A 21,320-nucleotide genomic window follows, 5' to 3' on the forward strand; every position below is an offset into this window, starting at 1 on the left:
AATGTGGTAAGTAAGTATTAATTATTTTTGTAATGAGTATTTATTCATTAACTTTAATAATTTATAACTAAAAGTTAATAATACCTGCTTTTTAATGTCAGAGTTCTTAAAAAATTTAATATAATTTCAAAATTAAAGTCACAAAATTGTCTGGCCGAAAAATTGAAGCAAACCATTAAACTTACTTTTTTGTGCTCTTTTCAAATATGCAAACAGATTTTCAAAATTTGAATATACAGGGTGTTGTTTTAAGGTCACAATAACTTTATAATTTTTTGTTAATCCGCACCTGGATTTTTGAAGTGAAAACTTCTTTAGGGACGTTGTGCACTTTCTTTGGATAGGGGAAAAAGCATTGAATTCGCGACCGTCATTGCGACCCTCATCGCGACCGTCATTGCGACCGTCATTGCGACCGTCATCGCTCATGCTATATATTATGTGTATGCATATATACATTGTGTAGACGTATTTAAATTTATAATAAATGTAAAACCTATTTTACGATGGGGAAAAAAGATTAATTTCGCGACCATCATAGCGACCGTCATCTCTTCGGCAAAATAAATTTTGTATATATATATTAATTTATTATGTGTATGTATATATAAATTGTATAGAAGTATTAAATTTAAAATAAATATAAAACCTATTTTACGATAGGGAAAAAAGATTAATTTCGCGACCATCATAGCGACCGTCATCTCTTCGTGAAATTTAAAATAAATGTAAAACCTATTTCTCGATAGAAAAAAAGGATTTATTTCGCGACCGTCATCTCTTTGTCGAAATAAATATTTTGTACGTATATGTATTGAAGTTAAAACTTCTTTAGGGACGTTGTGCACTTTTTGGATGGGGAAAAAGTATTAAATTAGCGACCGTCATCGTTTCGACGAAATAACTTTTTGAAGTGAAAATTTCTTTAGGGACGTTGTGCACTTTTTAGATAGGGAAAAAGTATTGAATTAGCGAACGTCATCGCGACCGTCATCGCTTCGGCAAAATAAATTTTTAAAGTAAAAACTTCTTTTGGGGACGTTGTGCACTTTTTAGATGGGGAAGAAGTATTGAATTAGCGACCGTCATCGCTTCGGCGAAATAAATTTTTGAACTGAAAACTTCTTTAGGGACGTTGTGCACTTTTTGGATGGGGAAAATTATTAAGTTTGAATAGGGAGAAAGTAATAAATAAGCGACCGTCATTGATTCGACGAAATAAACATTTGAAGTGAAAGCTTCTTTAGGTACGTTGTGCTCTTTTGGATGGAAAAAAGTATTAAATTATCGACCGTCATCGCTTCGATGAAATACATTTGTAAAGTGAAAACTTCTTGAGGGACGTTGTGCACTTTTTGGATGGGGGAAAAGTATTGCATTAGAGACCGTCATCGCTTCGACGAAATAAATATTTGAAGTGAAACTTCCCAACAGGGAAGTTGGGCACTTTGTCGATGGAAAAAAGTATTAAATTAGCGATCTTCGTCGTTTCGATGAAATCAATTTTTGAAGTGGAAACTTCTTGAGGGACGTTGTGCACTTTTTGGATGGGGAAAAATATTAAAATGGCGACGTTTATCGCTTCGACAAAATAAATGTTTGAAGTAAAAAATTTCTTTAGGGACGTTGTGCACTTTTTGGATGGGGATAAATTACTAAATTAGGGACCGTCATCGCTTCGACGAAATAAATATTTGAAGTGAAACTTCTTTAGGGACGTTGTGCACATTTTGGATGGGAGAAAAGTATTGAATTAGGGACTGTCATCCATCGCTTCGACGAAATAATTATTTGAAGTGAAACTTTTTTAGGGACGTTGTGCACTTTTTCGATGGAAAAAAGTATTAAATTAGCGACCGTCATCGCTTCGATGAAATCAATTTTAGAAGTGGAAAGTTCTTGAGGGACGTTGTGCACTTTTTCGATGTAAAAAAGTAATAAATTAGCAACTATCATCGCTTCGACGAAATAAATATTTGAAGTGGAAACTTCTGGAGGGACGTTGTGCACTTTTTGGATGGGGAAAATTATTAAATTAGCGACCGTTATCGCTTCGACGAAATGAATTTTTTAATTGAAAATTTCTTTATGGTCATCATTTCGCTGAAATAAATTTTTTACATATATAAATTATGTGTATGTATACCTAAAAAGCATAGGGCATACGCATCGGGTATATCGTATATGATATAGGTACAGTACTTCTTTTAGGATGGGGTAAAAGCTTTGAGCTCGTAGTTTATATACTATAAGAAGTTTTCACTTCTGTCGGTACTCCCACGAGTGCCTTCAATTTTTTCTTATGGTTAGTATGTCAGTCGTTTGGGTTTTGAATGAGACATATGTGTACCAAATATCAAAAAAATATACAGGGTGGTTCTAAAGTTATGGCTTAGGAAAGAAATGGGTAAAATCGATAAAACACCATGTAACTCGGTTACAAAAGTCGTTAAGGCAAAAAATGTAGTATATCTAGAACCGGCTCGGTGACCTCTATTTACCGTTAAAGTACTTCCGTTTCCCAATGAAACACCCTGTATATCAAATTTTAATTAGATGTAATCCAATCCGGGAAACGAATGGTTTCGAAATTTTGATAGTTATTGTAAATAAGCATGCACACCTTTTATTCCATTAGCTGTTTTCATAGTTTTAAATACATTATAAAGAACGTTTATACTCATAACGCTATTTATTTAATCAATAAAAAACAAATTTTTAATCAATAAAATGTACTCAATTTTCAAGTATTTGAAAGATTAGATACCACATTATCCACATACGCAACGTACCTCGTTAAATTAGTTACTACCTCGTTATGGCACGAATAATTTCTATTTTGGTTTTATTTTTAATACACTCAGCTACCAGTGCTAAAATTTTAAGTGTCATACCATCCGCCTCCAGGTCTCACCATTTACCATTCCAACCATTATGGCGAGAATTAGCTCTGAGAGGTCACGAAGTTACAGTTGTAACAACAGATCCACAACGAAATGCCTCTATAGAGAATTTAAAGGAGATAGATACCAGCTTCTGCTACAAGATATACGAAAAACATAATGTGGTAAATGCCATAGCCAATGAAAGCCTGAGTTCTTTGGAGAAAGCTGGTGTTCTACGTAGAGCATTTTTAGAATGTGAAGATTACCATTTTTCCTTACCGCCAATCAGAGAAATGATAATCAATAAGAAAATCCACTTTGACCTTTTGATCGTGGAAGCTCAGTTACCAAGTATGCTAGCATTCAGCTGGAGATTCAAGTGTCCAGTCATCGCTGTGGCCTCTATGGAACCTGCTCTTCAGTACCACGATTCATTAGGTAACCCAGTCCACCCGGTTATCAACCCAGACTACAATTTGGACGTGATAGATTCTGAAAATTTGACTTTTAAGGAAAGGCTGTTGAGTTTTCTTCAAGTCGTGATATATAAATACCATATCTACAACAGGGCATTTCCGGCTTACCACGAGCACGTAAAGAAATACTTTGGAAAGGATTTGCCGCCTTTGAAAGAACTGCAGGATAGTATTAGTCTTATGTTTATTGGTTCTCATCCTTTGTTCCATAATATAAGACCTTTAAACTTAAATACGATACCAATTGGAGGAGGAATGCATATTAAAGCTCCTAAGAAGCTTCCTAATGTAAGTTTATAATTAATTCAAATTGCCAAACCTGTTTAGGTTGATACCTAGGTTTTGAGAACGTCTTCAAGTGCAAGTGGTTGACTACTCGTTGCTCACGGGAGTCTTCTTAGCCCATGTGGTGAGACCGCTCCCGTCTGAAAAAATTTTTGATTCGGTTTTTTTTGTGGATTTCTATTCAAAAATGTCCCCTTTTAACAAATCTGAAGGGTGCCGGGCGGAATTTTTGGGCAGAAATTGTTTAAACAAATTTTTTAACAAGTACAAAATATCACTTTTTTGCTCTGAAATATATATTTTTAGGTTTTTTGAGTCATTCTAAACAAGAAAGGTATCTTGTAATTTTTCTCAGAAATTGATAGTTTTCGAGTTATAAGCGATTTAAAATCTGAAAAATGCGAAAATACGCATTTTCGAAGCTTAAAAACTCATATTTAAATTAGTATTTTTGAGGTTGCCAGATACTTAATTTGAAGGTTAAACATTTAGCTTTAAGATTCTGAAGAGTAATCGCGTCTAACTTTAATTTGTACCGTTGTTTGTTCATTGTTAAATATGCATGTTTATCCGATTTTTTTGCCGATGCGGCGCCTTCTATTTTAAAAATCTCGTATTTTCCTCCGAAACATATTTTTTCTAGATTTTTTGGGATATTGTAAATAAAATAAGTTTTTTGACATTTTTCTCAAAAGTTAATAGTTTTAAAGTTATAAGCGATTTAAAATCCGAAAAATGACAAAAAATGTATTTTCGGTTTTTAAATCGCTTATAACTTTAAAACTATTAACTTTTGAGAAAAATGTCAAAAAACTTTTTTTATTTAGAATATCCCAAAGAATCTAGAAAAATCTTTTTCGGATAAACAAATCGGATAAACATGCATATTTAACAATTAACAAACAACGGTACAAATTAAAGTTAGACGCGATCACTCTTCAGAATCTTAAAAGGTGAATGTTTAAACTTCAATTTAAATATATGGCAACCTCAAAAATACTAATTTAAATATGAGTTTTTAAGCCTCAAAATGCGTAAGTATTTTCTCATTTTTCAGATTTTAAATCGCTTATAACTCGAAAACTATCAATTTTTGAGAAAAAATACAACATACCTTTCTTGTTTAGAATGACCCAAAAACCCTAAAAATATATGTTATGGAGCAAAAAAACGTGATCTTTTGTATTTGTTTAAAAAAATTGTTTAAACAATTTCTGCCCAAAAATTCCGCCCGGCCCCCCTTCATATTTGTATAAAGCGGACATTTTTGAATAGGAATCCACAAAGAAACCGAATTAGAAATGTCTCACCACATGGACTATCTGGTGCAATTCTATATGTTAAATGAATACGTTCAGTTTTTGCCTTGTGTTTTATCTATTTACCATTGTTACCACTGTTGGTCTTTATACCTATACAACGACCATTACTTTCAGGTCTCTATGTTCCTATTTTGATTCATACCGATACTGATAGCTTGTTTGGTCTATTACTAGTTGGCCAGAAGAACGGGGGCCATGAAATTATTGGTACATAGTAAATGGAAGGCAGAAGGCTGAAACCAAGAGGAACATTTCCAACAGACTAATAGATCTCCTCCAACAGGAAGATCTCCAAAACAGATGTCCAATGCTGAGCAGACCAAATGAAGACAATAGTTTGAAAACCTCTGCACGAAGCGGTCTATCTGGCACAGGATCACTACAAATGGACACAGAAAGATAACAATATTAATTTAGAGTGTCACCATGCCCTAACAAGGGCTCAATGAATGAGGAGGTGGGAAATCTGTTAATAAGTAATTCTTGTGTAATTCTTGTCATGACATTTGACACCTTTAGTTATGACACAAAAAATGTTGCTATGGAAAACATATTTCTAATCTTTTATCCTTTCGAAAGTTAATCCTATCGAAAAATGTTCAAAATAATCCTCCTGATACGCTATTTTGTCATCAACATTTTCTCTCAACTCTTTATTATTATCAAATACATCAGCACATTTTATTTTAGGATCTTCAAAAATTCCTGGATGATAGCAAAACTGGTGTCATCTATTTCAGTCTAGGAAGTAACGTTAATTCTAATTTACTGACAACAGAATTCAAAAAAGCTGTAGTAGAAGCCTTTGCCGAAGTTCCTCATAACGTGCTGTTAAAAATGGACGGTGAGATAGAAGGATTGTCTAAAAATGTTATGGTAAGAAAATGGATGCCACAGCAAGATATTTTGAGTAAGTTGAATTTAATTTTGATTTAAGTTGTACCGTAAAAATGTATCGTAACATCATCATCATCATCATCATCAATGGTGTTACAACTCTTCGTGAGTCTTTGTCGCGTTTACTATTGCCCTCCATGTCTGTCGGGCCTGTTCCACTATTTCCCATTGTCTCACTTCCATTTTTTTTTTCAATCTTCTTTGACTGCATCTTTCCACATTTTTCTAAGTCTTCCTACAGACCTTCTCCCATCTAATCTTTCCCGAAACACATTGTTTATATGGCGATTGTCGTTACTGAGTATTACATGCTCTGTATATCTGAGGTTATTTGCTTTTATATATCTGACTAGATTTTTCGTTCCGAAGACAGACTCTAACTCGTTATTGTATCTGAGCCTCCATTCGTTTGTCACGCTGTCTCTGCAGGGGCCATACATCATTCGAAGGATTTTACGTTTCCATAGCAGCAATTTATTTACTTCTCTTTTTGTTAGCGTCCATGTTTCGCTTCCATACGCGACTGCTGGTCGTATTAGGGTCTTATATATCTGGATTTTTGCACCTCGTGAGAGAAGTTTTGACTTCATTAGATGTTGCATTCCAAAGAAAGATCTGTTTCCTGCCATTATTAGCGTTTCAACTTCTCTATCTATTTCGTTGTCATTGGTAATTGTTGCTCCTAGATATTTAAATTTTTGAAGTTATACTTCTTTACGATCGAGAGTGAAATTTTATAATGTTGGGCGCATGCGCACACAGACAGTATGTATTTCGTTGCTAATCTTTCAAGATATGTATGGATCAGCGCTGTCAGCGCAAATAAGTCATATTATATCATATAAAAGGATATATTAGTGTTCTTAGTAAATGTATTATTTATTATAATTTTTGTGTCTTTGGATTTGTCTTCTTTGGGAATAAGGTATTTTATAATAATAGTAAGTATATTTAAAGTATTTTTGCATACCACTTGCTCTATTAAATTTTTTTAGTATGTATGAGAAATCTTGTAAGCTGTCAAAGCAAAAGGGATATAGCTCAGTGGTAGAGCGTGTGACCGGATATCAAGAGGTCCCGGGTTCAACTCCCGGACGATTCATATTCTTTTTTTTATATTTTTGGTATCGTTTTAATAAAAACATTTTAAAAGTGGTAGGTAAAGAAAGTTATAGTAAGAAAGTGGTAAGTAATATTTAAATAAAATACAAATAATAACCTGTTAAGTATATTAATTTCGTTGAAATCATAATAATAAAAGTATACCTTCTTACGTGCGTACAAAGTACACACACATTCTTTTTTTAACTCCTTCGAAGTTATGATCGTTTATGGTAATACTTTGCCATATTCGGCTCTTGTTTTGTTCGCTCTTGTTTTGAGACGGCCATTTATTTTGTTTTGTCATCATTTATTTTCAGCCCAATATTTAATACAGCTTCTTGAATGTCCGAGAAAATATCCTTAATTTCTAATGTTGATTGTTCTACTGCATCTGCGTCATCGGCAAAGGCGAGTACGATTTTTTCTCAGGGAGCAGCTATGTCTGGTTCAATTTTCGGATAAATTTTTCGCATGACATATTCTAAGGCCAGGTGAAACAACAATGGGGCCAACGGATCTCCCTGTGTCAGTCCATAATTTACGCAGAAAACATTTGATGTTTTCCCCTATTCTAACTTGTACAAAGGAGTATTTTGTAGAAGTCTCCTACTGTCTTTGATATTTTATATTTATCCTTCTCTTGATTATTATTATCATTTATCATTATTCTTTCAATAAAAAAAGTAGTAACTAAAAAGGGATACCAAATGGGAGAAAAACAACTTAAAATAATCTGCTATACAGACGATGCAATACTAATCTCTCAAAGTGAAGATGATTTACAACGTATGCTGCACCAATTTAACATAACCGCCAGAAACTTTAACATGTTAGTTTCCTCAAAAAAGACAAAATGCATGGTTATAACAGCAAATCCAATAAGATGTAAATTGGAGCTGGAAGGACAGATAATAGAACAAGTGATGGAGTTTAAATACCTAGGCATCACACTATCTAGCTACGGAAGGCTCGAAACAGAAGTGGAAGATCAAGTGAATAGAGCAAACAGAGCCGCAGGTTGCCTGAATGACACAATATGGAGAAATAAAAATATCGGAAAAGAAATAAAAGGCAGAATTTACAAAACAGTCATCAGAGCAATACTGACATACGCGGCAGAAACCCGACCCGACACAGAGAGGACAAAAAGATTGCTTGAAACAGCGGAGATGAAAACCCTTCGAAAAATTGATGGTAAGACTCTATGGGACAGAGCTAGAAGTACAGATATATCACGGAGATGCAAGGTGGATAACATTAATAACTGGGTAAGAAACAGAAGAGTAGAATGGAATGACCAGATAAGCCGAATGACAACAAATGGGGTAGTCAGGACAGCGAGAGACGGTTCCCCAATAGGAAAACCATCAGTGGGAAGACCACGAAAACGATGGAACGACAACTTACTAGAGGCACATTGAAGAAATAGACAGAGTCAGGTCTATACAAAAAGAAGATCATTATCCTTCCTTATTATGAAAATAATTGATTGTTTAGTGCTTCTTTGTGGTGCAACTCAACCGTTAAATTATCTAAAAACATAATTAACTAGCCACTAAAACATATCTTTTTGACCTTAGGTTGTAACTCAAATGTAAACAAATTATAATATAATTTCACCTATTTAATTATCTGTGTTTGTAAATATAATTATTTATTTTCGACGCACCACAATCTTTATAGAAACAATAAATTTCTCTACTTAGTCACATGTCACAGTAAATCTCTCTATTTGACATGTCAAAGACAACAATTTACAAAGCAGCAATTAGACTGCTGATAGCATATGGAGCGGAAGTAGTGTCTTGCGAAAAAAGATAAAAAACCAAGCAATTGGACGTCGTAAGTCCTAGGTTTTCACCCAAAATGACCAGAAGTAGAACCGGAAGTCGGTATTTAAACTCTTCGTGTAACTTCCGGTCATGGCTTTTTAATATGTACTATTTCTGCGACTATAATGTGATACTTCAGGTTACACCTTTTTAACCAACCAGAAGTGATATAAAACTCGGAAGTTTTTTTTATTCTCGTCTTGTTAAGGCGCGTCGAGTAATATACTGGTTGTACTATTTCAGTGACTTTAAAACAATACTTCCGGTTGCAATTCTGGAACTGAAATTCCGAGACTAAACTCACCTTTAATACTATCCTTGAGTTACAAGCTGTCACTCGACGCCTCATTTGTCATTTTATCAGTGTTAATGATGTAGGAGCTATATTAGTGAACAGACAGGCGGACGGACAGACATGCTTGAAACCAGAAGAATATAATATTTATTTTCCACCCCACAAGATGGGTCATTTTTGATGTCTCGAATTTCCTAAGCCTGTTGTCCGATTTAAGTGATTTTTTAAAATGTTACAGCCTTATTCTTTAACAATACCGTTGTAATAATATTGTTGCCACACAGGTAAATTATCATTGTATACCAAGTGTACCAATCAAACTGTGTTTTTTTCTCAGTTCACCACGACCTGTGGAATATTCTAGCATTTATAAAATACTGAAATTAAACCCCACCTATAGCCTCAGGTTTTCTTAACATTCTGTTTTTTGATTCATTCGCTTATGTTGGATAAGTATGGCAAACTTTAAGAGGTAATTCTGCATGAAAAAATAATGATAGTTTGCTTTATATACGGGATGTTGAGATACGGCATGTTGAAATTTTTATTACAAACTAACGATTTATTTATTGCTCTAAAAAACCGGTTGAGCTATGCAAATGAAATTTAGTAGGTTTTAAGAGACAGTTATTGCACATTTCTTGACATGCAATTAAGAATTTTATATTCTCCATTGGCGCGCATACGGGTAATATGACGGGTAATATTATCCGCATGCATGCCAATGGTGAATATAAAATTCTTAATTGTATGTCAAAAAATGCGCAATAATAACCTCCTAAAACCTATTAAATTTCATTTGCATATCTCAACCGGTTTTAGAGCAATAAATAAATCGACAGTTTGTAAGAAAAAATTCAACATCCCGTATTTCGGAAACGAAGCATTTGCGGACTTATGTTTATAAATCAAACGGTCATTATTTTTCATACAGAATTACCCCTTAAAGTCTGTCGCACTTATTTAGAAACACCCTGTATTTACGAAGAAAATGCCTAGTTGATAAAGTACCTAACTTTTTTATTATCCAACATAAGCGAATGAATAAAAAAACAGAATGTTAAGAAAACCTGAGGCTATAATTGGGTTTTACTTTCAGTATTTTATAAATGCTAGAACATTTTGATTTTTACACCCGGTATACAATGATAGAGAGTTCATATATCTAGGTACATCGGTTAACCCCAATAATAACACATCAGAGGAAATAAAAAGACGAATAATAATTGCAAACAGGTGTTATCATAGTCTATCAAAGTACTTAGCTAACAAACGTCTGTCTCAAAAAACTCGTATAAGGCTGTATAGAACATTGATAGTCCCCGTTCTCACATATGGATCAGAGGCATGGACGCTAACTAAAACAGATGAATCCGCTCTGTCGATTTTTGAAAGAAAGGTGCTACGTAAGATATTCGGAGCGGTCTGTGAGAACGGAATATGGAGGCGTAGATATAACTTTGAACTGCAGAATATCTACAAGCATACGTTTGGTGGAAAAGATATTATCACTATAATTAAGCGAAACCGCCTGCAGTGGGCAGGACATGTAGCCCGGGCCCCTGAATCGAACATGATAAAAAAGATTCTAACAGCGCAACCCGTGGGAATGAGAAGACGGGGTAGACCAAAGCTGAGGTGGATGGACGGGGTAACACAGGATGCCGAGAAGATCGGAGTCGGCAACTGGAAAATGCAAGCAAGGGACAGAACAGAATGGCGTAGAAAGCTTGAGAAGCTCGAGGCCCTCTAAGGGCTGTAGCACCAAGATGATGATGATGATGATGATGATACAATGATAGTTTGCCTGTCTAGCAACAATATTATTACAACAACATTGTTAAAGAATAAGGCTGTGAGATATATTAAATAAATCACTTAAATTGGGCAACAGGCTTAGGAAATTCGAGACATTAAATATGACCCATTTGGTGGGGTGGCCATTTTTTGTGCCGGTCAGTGTATATTGCTTGTACACTTTAAAACAGTACTTCCGGTTACAACTCTAAAATGGAAAGTCCGAGTTCAAACTTCTCACCTCATTTGTCTTTCTATCTGATGTAATGACGAAGGAGTTGTGTTTACAGACGGACAGACAGACATGGATAATTCAAGATTTTCATATTTTTTGAAAATGGGTGAAAACAAAACTACTCATAAAAATAATTGAAAGAAAAATTGTGAGAACATACACAGCCCAATAAGACATAACAAGAATAATGTAGAAGACTGATGATGATGAACCATGAAATAATAAATATAACCGAAGGGGAGGACATAGTAAAATGTATTAAAGTACAAAGACTAAGATCGTTTAGACACATACAAAGAAGAGAGAGGAGAATAATGAACTGGCAACCAGCTGTAAACATATTACTAGAAATTTACTATTTTACTTGGGAAATAAGCCACAATTAAAGTTTGAAATTAATTTATTTGACATTTCGACCTCCACTTCGGAAGTCGATATCAAAATACAAAACAATAATTTGATAACGATTTCCGAAGTGGAACTCGAAACGTCAAATAAATTAATTTCAAACTTAAATTATGGCTTATTTCCCAAACAAAATAGTGAATTGCAAAACATGCCACAATGAAATCGCTTCAGAACAAGATTAAGAGGAAGATCAAAAATAAGGTGGAAAGACCAACCACTTGAGGATTTATCAAAGATGGAAATTGCAAACTGGAGAGAAAATATTCAGGTCCGAAGATAGTGGAAAAGGTAATAGGGCAAAAGATAGGGAAAAGGCAAAAATCATAAGTACATAAACAAAAAACAATGATAGTTGAAAAATAAATCAAAGGATATGTGAACTAATCTACCGCGTTAAATGGATTAAAAAAGTCCACGAAATATTTATAGCCCAGTCTAGTTAGACTCAAAAATGGGAGTGAGGCTACAATAATTACCATCAAGCTGAAAATTGGCAGGATTGTTCAAAATTACATCATAAATGAAATCTAAAAAGTCCTCATAAATCCGACCCTTGCTAAAAAATTTTCGCGGGGTCAAAAGTCGCCAAATATGGTTTTTAGCGATTTTCAGCGAAACGGTAAGTTTTATTGTAAAATTAGTTCTAACAAAAAATGTAGGTTAGATAATTATCTATAAAAAATATCTTAATTATTTTTTTCCTAAGAGCCACTGTTTTTGAGATACAACGATTCAAATAGTTGAAAGACTTCTAATCGTCTTAATATATGTATTAGTACACCAGGTATATACATCACTGAAGCTGTAATACAAGTAAACATAATATTCTATCGGTCAACTTAACTTATATTACACATAATAATATAAGATTATAAATATGATGATGTTACTACTATACAGCTTGCGGTCTACCGAGGGATGCAATGTATATATAAGCTGTATTATATTACAGTGCCAACAAAAAAATCTTTACAAAGTGAATGTAACGCGAAAATAATAAGAAATATTTGAATTTTACGGCTTTATCCCAACAAAAATAGTAAATTGATATGACAAAGTATTAACTTATAATAATTCTTTTTATTTATGCGCCTTAGTTCAATTTGTAAATAGATGGGTTTTGTCGGAATAAACACGTTCGTCGGCTAATCTAATCACCCTACCTATTCTTTTCTCCGAAGGGTTTGAACAATGTCTCTGTATTATTGTTTCAACGAATGAGTATTACTGCGGCATTTCAAGATGAAATTGAAGAATATTTTGGCTATGAATTTGCTCCATACCCTTTATCATTGTTTGACGACATTGGAATGCGTAAAATACAAAAGTCTGCCATTTACGATTGTTTTCAGAAGGTTAATATTAATATTAACAACATAAAAGCGACATACATCATTGATGGAGGATATCTATTACATCGCATTGTGTGGGATCGCGAAGAAACATTCAACGTTATCTTAGATAAATACGTTCAGTATGAACGGCGTCATTTTGATGGCTATAATGATTTTACGAGAAATATTAAAGCTGCAGAACAACTTAGTAGAACTTCAGCAATATCTTCATCTTCTAATATTTTATTTGATCAATCTATGACAGTATCTACCACTTAACAGTCTCGAACGCAATCTCGGTTCATCTCAATGCTGAAAGATAAGTTTATTGCTGAAAATATATCGGCAAAATAAGCTAATAATGATTCTGACGTAATGATAATTGAAACAGCCACAGAGCAATTCAATTTAACAAATACAACTATTGTTGTAGATGAAGATGTAGACTTGCTCGTATTACTCACTCTTTTTTTTAAACCTGGAAAAGCTCAACACCAATCGGAAATATATTCATCGAAAAGTTTATCTACTTTTGCAAAATGTCAAAATCATATACTATTTTTACACGCAATAACTGGCTGTGATGCGACATCTGCATTTTTCAGGAGGGGTAAAACGACTGTTTTTAAAATGTTTGAAAAACAAGATTTACTTGAATGTGCTGAAGTTTAAAAAAAACTAATTCAACTCCACAAGAAGTTATTTCCAACGGAATTAGCTTTCTTCTCTCTATGTATGGAGCGCCTAAGAAAACTACGTGCTTAGATAAGTTTCGATATGCATGTTTTTTAAAAGTACTCGAAACAAAAAACAAGTGGTTATCTTGTCTTCCTCCAACCTCAGCGGCTGCTCATCTACATCTTTTTCGGGTATATTACCAAGTTCAAGTGTGGCTTGGTTATCAGCTAGATCCAAAAGACTGGGGATGGAAATTAGTCGACAGTTCATTAGAGCCAATTCAAACTTTACTCTCCCCTGCGCCGGAAAAACTCCTGAACACAATTTATTGCAACTGTAAAAAGGGATGTAGCGCTAAATGTGGTTGCAAAAAAGTTGGACTGTTTTGTTCGGTAGCATGCACTAATTGTCAAAACCGGTCGTGCTCCAATGTTGAATCACCAACAATTAAGGATTCATTTGATTCTATCGAGGAGCCATGCGATGTGTCATTATTGGGACAATATACTTGCACCCAGGATGAACAAGAAGAAGAAGAAGAACAAGAACAAGAAGAAGATGAAGAAGAGGAAGAAGAACAATAAGAAGAAGAACAAGGGAAGCAGAAGTATTAGAAAATTATGAACCAGTTTGATAAATTTCCCTTTTTTTTAATTTATACCGCTTTATATAACTTTTATCATTTTTAACCCTTGCCAATATCAATTATTAAATAGCTTTAAATTAAACATAATCATAACAGATCCGTGGAATAGGCCTACTGCGGAAACCACGTTAAAAAACGCGCTAAGTACACTACCTCAAAGGTGGTGTGGAAACGTGTGCGCATATTATGACGATTACCACTTTTTGAATCGTTATATCTCAAAAACGGTGGCTCTTAGGAAAAAAGGTAAACAGGCATTTTTATAGATGATTATCTAATCTACATTTTTTGTAAGAACTAATTTTACGATAAAATTTACCGTTTTGCTGAAAATCGCTAAAAACCATATTTGGTGACTTTTGACCCCGCGTAAAATTTTTAGCACGGGTCGGATTTATGAGGACTTTTTAGATTTCATTTATGATGGTGTTTTGAACAATCCTGCCAATTTTCAGCTTGATGGTAATTTTTGTAGCCTCGGATGCGTAAGTTGACCGGAGTATTAGTCGCCTGTACTCTATCTATCTAGAGTTATAGTCCAGCCAATGACCATTTTCGCATTTTCCCATTTGGACCAAAATTTGTCTATAGGCTCTACTTACCCTCTTACTTCCTCACTTCTTCAAGTTGGCCCTGTGCCGTAAGGTGTTTGTATCCTGGGTGGTGCTACACCTTCTCAATTAATTCTTTTCTACTTATTCCCAAGTAAAATCATCAATTTCATAATTTTTTAACAAAACAAAAATTTTTCAAACGATGTACGGTTTTTTGGTATTTTATCAAAAAATCATTCATATCGGTAATGCCTCTTTACCTTATGAAAAAAGAAAAATAATGGTGGATTTAGGGTGTGTACAGCCTCAATACAAGCAGAAAAATAGCTTATTGAAATTTGGGTTTTTTCGTAAACGATTTTTGTGGAAAAGAGGAAAAGTCAACCCTTTTTGTATTGTTTGGAAAATATATATTGTTTTATAAGACTTCCAGCATCAATAAGGTTTGTCCGTATTTTTTTTCAACTACAAAGAAACATGAAAATCATCCCCGATTACCTCTATACTTAAAAATAATCGTTACCCCTTTTCAATTCAACCGAATGGTGTAGAGCAGTGTTTTTCAATCTGTGGGTCGCGACCCCCAGGGGGGTCACTAAACCATACTCGGGGGGTCGTCGACTGAAAGAAAAAGTTGAGGTTCCTAAAACACAATTTTAGTGGGAAGGATGTGCTTGTTTGTTTTTAAAAAGTTGATCAAATTGTGATACTATTTTTGAAAAGTTAGTAATCAAATCATTTTCTAATTATTGCAGTATATTTCTCTTTTTAGTTTTAATGTCTACCATTGAAGAAAATGTCAGTTCACACAAGTATGAAGGGGCGAATTGCACTAATAATTTAAGACCTTCCCTTGCCAACTCTGGGTATTGGTGTTTTATTTGTATCCAAAATACGTTCGACACTTTCGGCAATAAAATTCCATTTTAAACGTACCATCAGTAGCTTAATCTAGAAAACATTCTTTCATTTTTTTGTTGGCATCAGTCGGATCTATAGATGTGTCCAACAAAGAGTTTGAAGGTGTCAGGTACCCTGACAATATGGTAGAATCCATCTACGCCTATTATCAGCTTCAGAGTGCAACTCTGGAAAGTATGTCAAAAGTTGCTCTTGTAAATTATGCAAGCTCTGTATAATGCAAAGAATGTGAGCCGATACTGCAAAGCTTTGGTCTGTTGTATTATCTTCATCAATCTTCTGAATACATGGAAAAGACTAAAACATTTTGTTTTGCAGAGAGGTTGACCACAAACGAAGTTTTGTGTGAAATGCTTTTACTTTATCTTTAGCTGTTAAAATATTCTCTTCTCTTTCTTGAAGGTTCTTGTTCAACTTGTTAAGGTGGCTAAAACGATCTGCCAAAATGCTAATTTCAAGAGCCAATAGGGTCAGAAAAACCGAAAGCATAATCAGATTTTGCATCTTGTAAGAACATTAGCAATTCAGCTCTCAGTTCCAGAACTCTTGCCAACACCTTTCTTTTGGGTAGCCAACTGACCTCTGTGTGATAAAGGAGATTTTGATGAAGCGAGTCCATATCTTCACAAAAGATTCTGAATAGCCGGGTTTGCAAAACTTTACCTTTGATAGAATTTACAATTTTTAATACCTCCTTGAGCACGTTATTAATATCAGAAGGTACTACCTTAGAGCCTGTCGATGAAGAAAACTGTGCGTCCAGGATATGTTTGGCATTATCGATTTTATTTTGCAACGAGTCCGCTATTTTTGCCATTCATAGTTTTAACGCCATCGCTACAAATAGCGATATATTTTTCCCAATCAATATTGTAATTGCACGTGCTTTCTAAAAACATATCGTCCAAACACTGGCCAGTATTTTTGCAGGAAGTGCTTTGCAAAATAAGATTTCTTCCATGATATTGTCATATGCTTCAAAGCCCACAAATACTGCAAACTGTGCACAGTCGGAAACACCTGTAGATTCGTCAAACTGCAAAGCAAAATTCTCTGCTGTTCTTTAATTTTTGGCCCGCGTGAATAAAAGATAAATGTACCAAAATAGGAAATAGCTATTTGTATAACAAGGGAGGAAAGTGCTACTTTTCCTCCCAAGGACAAAATTTATTAGAGCACTAAAACTAACAAGTAGGTACAGTATAACTGTCAACTGTCAAAAATAAGTCAAATTATTAATGTAGGTAAACATTGGCTGCGTTCACCAGAAATAATCGGTTTAAGTTTCAACTAAACAGCTGTGTTGCAGCGCTTTAAAACTACGTTTAGTCTGGTGAATGGTATTTTTCCGTTCGACACTTTCATAGTTGTTTTTTTTTGTGTTCCCACCTGTTCTATGAACCTAACCTAAAACGAGATTCGTTGTTTTTGTTGATTTATTATACTTATCGTTCAACGATAAATTGGACGTATCTTAAACAAATTTAATTCAAAAATGGATAATATACTACCTTTATTGATGTTTGATAATGAAATGAACAGGAAATAATTTTTAGTGCTGCTGGCTGTGCTGGACTTGGCAGAGCAGAACCATTGGATGACCCACCATAAATAAATAATAATTATCACGTAAATATGAATTATGTTGAAAATATTGTTCCTTAATACACAGATTTACAATTTCGTGAGCATATACAATTATGTATCTCTTAAGTTTCAATTACTTTATAATTAAAACCATTGTAAAATAAATATTTTTAAATAATCGCGCCATTACAATATATTTCTTAAACACGTTTAATATTGAAGCGATACAAATACTACGTTCAATAAAATGGCGACCGCTTCGTCAACACGTTGAAGTTTAGCCTAAATTGACATGACGTTCATCCGAATAATCTTAAACAGTTTCAAAGCGCTGACGTAGCGCACTGGTCTGGTGAACGCACCCATTGTTAAATCAAAATAACAATTTACTGCTTTTACCATTCTGCAAAATACAGTGTGCTCTATAAATAAACGTTAAAATGTATAGATACCTACGTAATAAATAATAGAATATTGTATAGGGCATCAATAAGTTATTTCATCAATTACATACCATGACGTCACTTTCACTTTTCCTCCCTAGGGAGGAAAAGTACGACTTTGCTCCCTACAATCAGGTGAGGAAAAGTATACTTTCGGTAGAGGTAGGTGGAAAAAATTATTACCTAACACATGTAGTTTTTAATTAAATTATTTCTTTGGCTTTCTATAACACCAAAGGGTCGCCAGAATATTTCAACCCGTAAAGTGATCGCAAAATCAAAAAGATTGAAAAACACTGATGTAGAGTATTCAGTAAAGACCTAACTGCCGTAAAGGAAATTCATGATGAATCTGAAGGCCTTGCGCTCCAGTCTTTTCCGGCCATTTGCGAACATGTTGAACAGATATGCACTTTTACCCATAAATTACGATAAACTTACGATGAATGTCAATAGGTGAAATCAATTTTACATTTAAAAAATGTATCACAGTATGAATTTCATATTGACGGTAACAGCGACAGGGACCTCCAACTTCGAAGGCTGCTAGATTGACACTAAGCAATGCAGCGTGGTAAAAGTAGTGGGGTAAGAGAGAGGAAGAGAGTTGAGGTGTAAGGCAGTGTTGCCATATTTCTCCCAGCACGTCGCACTCTTTCTAAGCGGCATAGGGAACCTTTTTTACGAATGACCCCGGTATAAAAATTAAAACTGCAACTTCTTTTAATAGTGTACTAGAACTTTACTTTAAGGTATGCCCCCCATCTACCAACTCCTTCCTTTAATTTTCTACATTTCTCATCTTCTGCTGGTTCAGTATTTCTAATGAACGATCTTTTTTTATTTCAGGACATCCAAATATTAAGTTGTTTATAACTCAAGGAGGTCTCCAATCTCTGCAAGAATCCGTCGTCAATGGTATTCCACTAATAGGAATACCATTTTTCGGCGACCAAATAACAAATGTTAATAAAATGGTTAAAAAGGGTTATGGTGTGAAAGTGGACAGAAGGAGCATGACCAAAGAAATTTTAGTGGCAGCTATTAGACAAGTTATGACGAATCCAAGGTAAGATATTTGAAATATATCATCAGCATCAGCAGCTATTCCATCCATCGTCGGATGTACGTTGGGATTGCAATCCAGCAGCAGTTTCAGTCTAGCAGGATTTTTGCAAAATTGGGCTAATAATCCAGCTGGATCCAGTACGAATCCAGCAAAATGTGAAATCAAAATAAAAACGAGATTTTGTTTTTGTCCATTTATTATTTAAGCTTTTTAGTACAAACTAATAAAATAAAAATCAGGTGAATATACAGGGTGTCCAGAAACTCTACCGACAAACGAAGACAGGAGATTCCTCAGATAATTTTAGGACAATTTAACCCAATTCACCTAGTCCGAGAATGCATCCTAAGGAAGCTACAGCTCTTTGAAGATGGCGTCATGTAATTAGTTTTTTTAAATACCTCCAGAACGCTTCTATTTAGAAAAACGAAAATTGGTGTACGTATTTACTTTCCAGAAATAAATCGATTCCATCCATTACGAATTTCACGTACCGGTCATAGGCGTCCGTTTTGGGTAGGTCAACAGTCATTTTATAGCATAACTTTATTATCTTTAATTTTTAAGTATTTTTGACACTAGATTATTCAATTATGAGATATTCGAGTACTAAAAGTTACTCTTGCTTTAAGTTGGTAAAATACATCGTTTTTTTTTATTAATTTTTTTCAACTTTTTTTTTCAAATTCCCAAAACCAAAAACTTTCAAATCGATTTTTCTAGAAAACGGTGTGTCCTACCGACTTAAAGTAAGAGTACCTTTTAGTGCTAGAATACCTCACAATTTAATAATCCAGTATCAAAAATGCTTAAAAGTTAAAGACAAAAAAGTTATGCGATAACATATTCGTTGCCCTACCCAAAACGGACGCCTATGACCGGTACTAGAAATTCGCAATGGATGTAATCGACTCATTTTTGGAAATTAAATATGTATACAAATTTTCGTTTTTCTAAATAGAAGCATTCTGGAGGTATTTAAGAAAAACTAATTACATGGCGCCATTTTCAAAGAGCTCTAGCTCCTTTAGGAAGCATTTTCAGACTAGGTGAATTAGGTTAAATTGTCTTAAAATTATCTGAGGAATCTCCTGTCTTCGTTTGTCGGTAGAGTTTCTGGACATCCTGTATAGCCAGATCAAAGAACAATCTGACCCCAAAAAAAAGGAAGGATGAAACTTGGGAAATAGTTAGTTGAAATTGTCTATTATTATATAAGAAAAGTTTACAATTCTACATATATTTTTCACCTTCGAGAGGGGATATTCTCATCCATTTTTGTAAAATGGAGGGAATACCCCCCTCTCGAAGGTGAAAAATATACATTCAAAATAAGAATGGAATTGGATAAAATGACTAATTCTAAACAACTTTTGTTCTATAGAGTTTTTTCGAGTCAATAATTTTCGAGTTATTTGCGAGTGAATGTGTTCATTTTTAACAAAAAAAAAAACATGTTTTTGGACAGTGTTTCGGAGATAACTTAAAAAGTAAGTATTTTATTGAAAAAATATTCTCAGCAAAAATATAACTTATAAAAAATTGAAAAAAATGGTGTATGCATGAGGTCTGTAGACCCAGTAGAAGCAGAGTTGTAGCTAATGAAAAGTAGATTCCTCTTCGTCAAATTCCAAAACGAATATTTCAATGTGAAATAACCCAAAAACGGAGCACTTTTCGGGGAATATTCATTTCAACTTTTTTAAAGTGTTTAAAAAAGGTTTATTTTTGTTTTTGAAAAAACTTGTAACATTAAAAGTAAGTGAATTACGCTCAAAATATTGTTGGTCCCTTTTGTTTTTTGGTAAAAAAAATCGCGAAAATCACCCCCTCATTAGCATCACAAATAAATTTTATCATTACCACTTGCCAAGTTACTTTGCTTATGTATTATTTATATGATCTGTAAGTTTCATCGGTTCAAAGTTTATTTTCGAAAAATCTGTAGTTAAAATGGCTTCAACGAGTAACTAATCACGAGTTTAGGCATATTTTGAACAGCCATAGCATAACCAATTTTTGTCTAACAAGAAAACAAAAAATCAAAAATATTCAGAAAAGCAAAACGAACATTTTATTACTTTTTGAGATTTTTTGTATTACTAATTATTTTTTTAGTTAATTTAATTCCATACAAAATTTCATTTTTTTCAAAATTAAGAAAAATTGTTTTATTTTAAACCCAATTTTTTTCAAAACTAAGCACTTAGAACCAATGAAACTTATAGAAAATATAAACAATACATAAGTAAAGTAACTTATAAAGCGGTAACGATTAATTTTATTTGGGAAGCTAATTAGGGGGTGAATTTCGCGATTTTTTTAGCAAAAAATAAAAAAGACCAGCAATATTTTGAGCGTAACTCACTTACTTTTAATGTTAGAAGTTTCTAAAAAACAAAAATGAACCTTTTTTAAACACTTTAAAAAATTTGTAATGAATTTTCCCAGAAAAGAGCTCCGTTTTTGGGTTATTTCAAATTGAAATATTCGATTTGTAATTTGACGAAGAAGAACCTACTTTTCATTAGCTACAACTCTGCTTCTACTGA

The 21,320-nt window shown here is 33.9% G+C and overlaps 1 protein-coding gene across 2 annotated transcripts in view; it reads left to right on the forward strand.

Moving 5' to 3' along the window:
• LOC114329000 (UDP-glycosyltransferase UGT5) overlaps positions 1-21,320 on the forward strand; it is a 66,621-nt gene that overhangs the window by 38,065 nt on the left and 7,236 nt on the right. The window contains exons 1-3 of one of the 2 annotated variants that reach the window (XM_028278010.2): positions 2,791-3,649; positions 5,659-5,878; positions 18,549-18,768. In XM_028278010.2, coding sequence (XP_028133811.2) covers positions 2,819-3,649; positions 5,659-5,878; positions 18,549-18,768 — 1,271 coding nt within the window. In that variant the 5' untranslated portion in view covers positions 2,791-2,818. Of the gene's footprint in view, positions 1-2,790; positions 3,650-5,658; positions 5,879-18,548; positions 18,769-21,320 lie in introns of those variants that run through there. The other variant, XM_028278011.2, reaches the window with a different exon arrangement.

The sequence above is a fragment of the Diabrotica virgifera genome, chromosome 9, assembly GCF_917563875.1.
Source record: "Diabrotica virgifera virgifera chromosome 9, PGI_DIABVI_V3a".
Lineage (NCBI taxonomy): Eukaryota > Metazoa > Arthropoda > Insecta > Coleoptera > Chrysomelidae > Diabrotica > Diabrotica virgifera.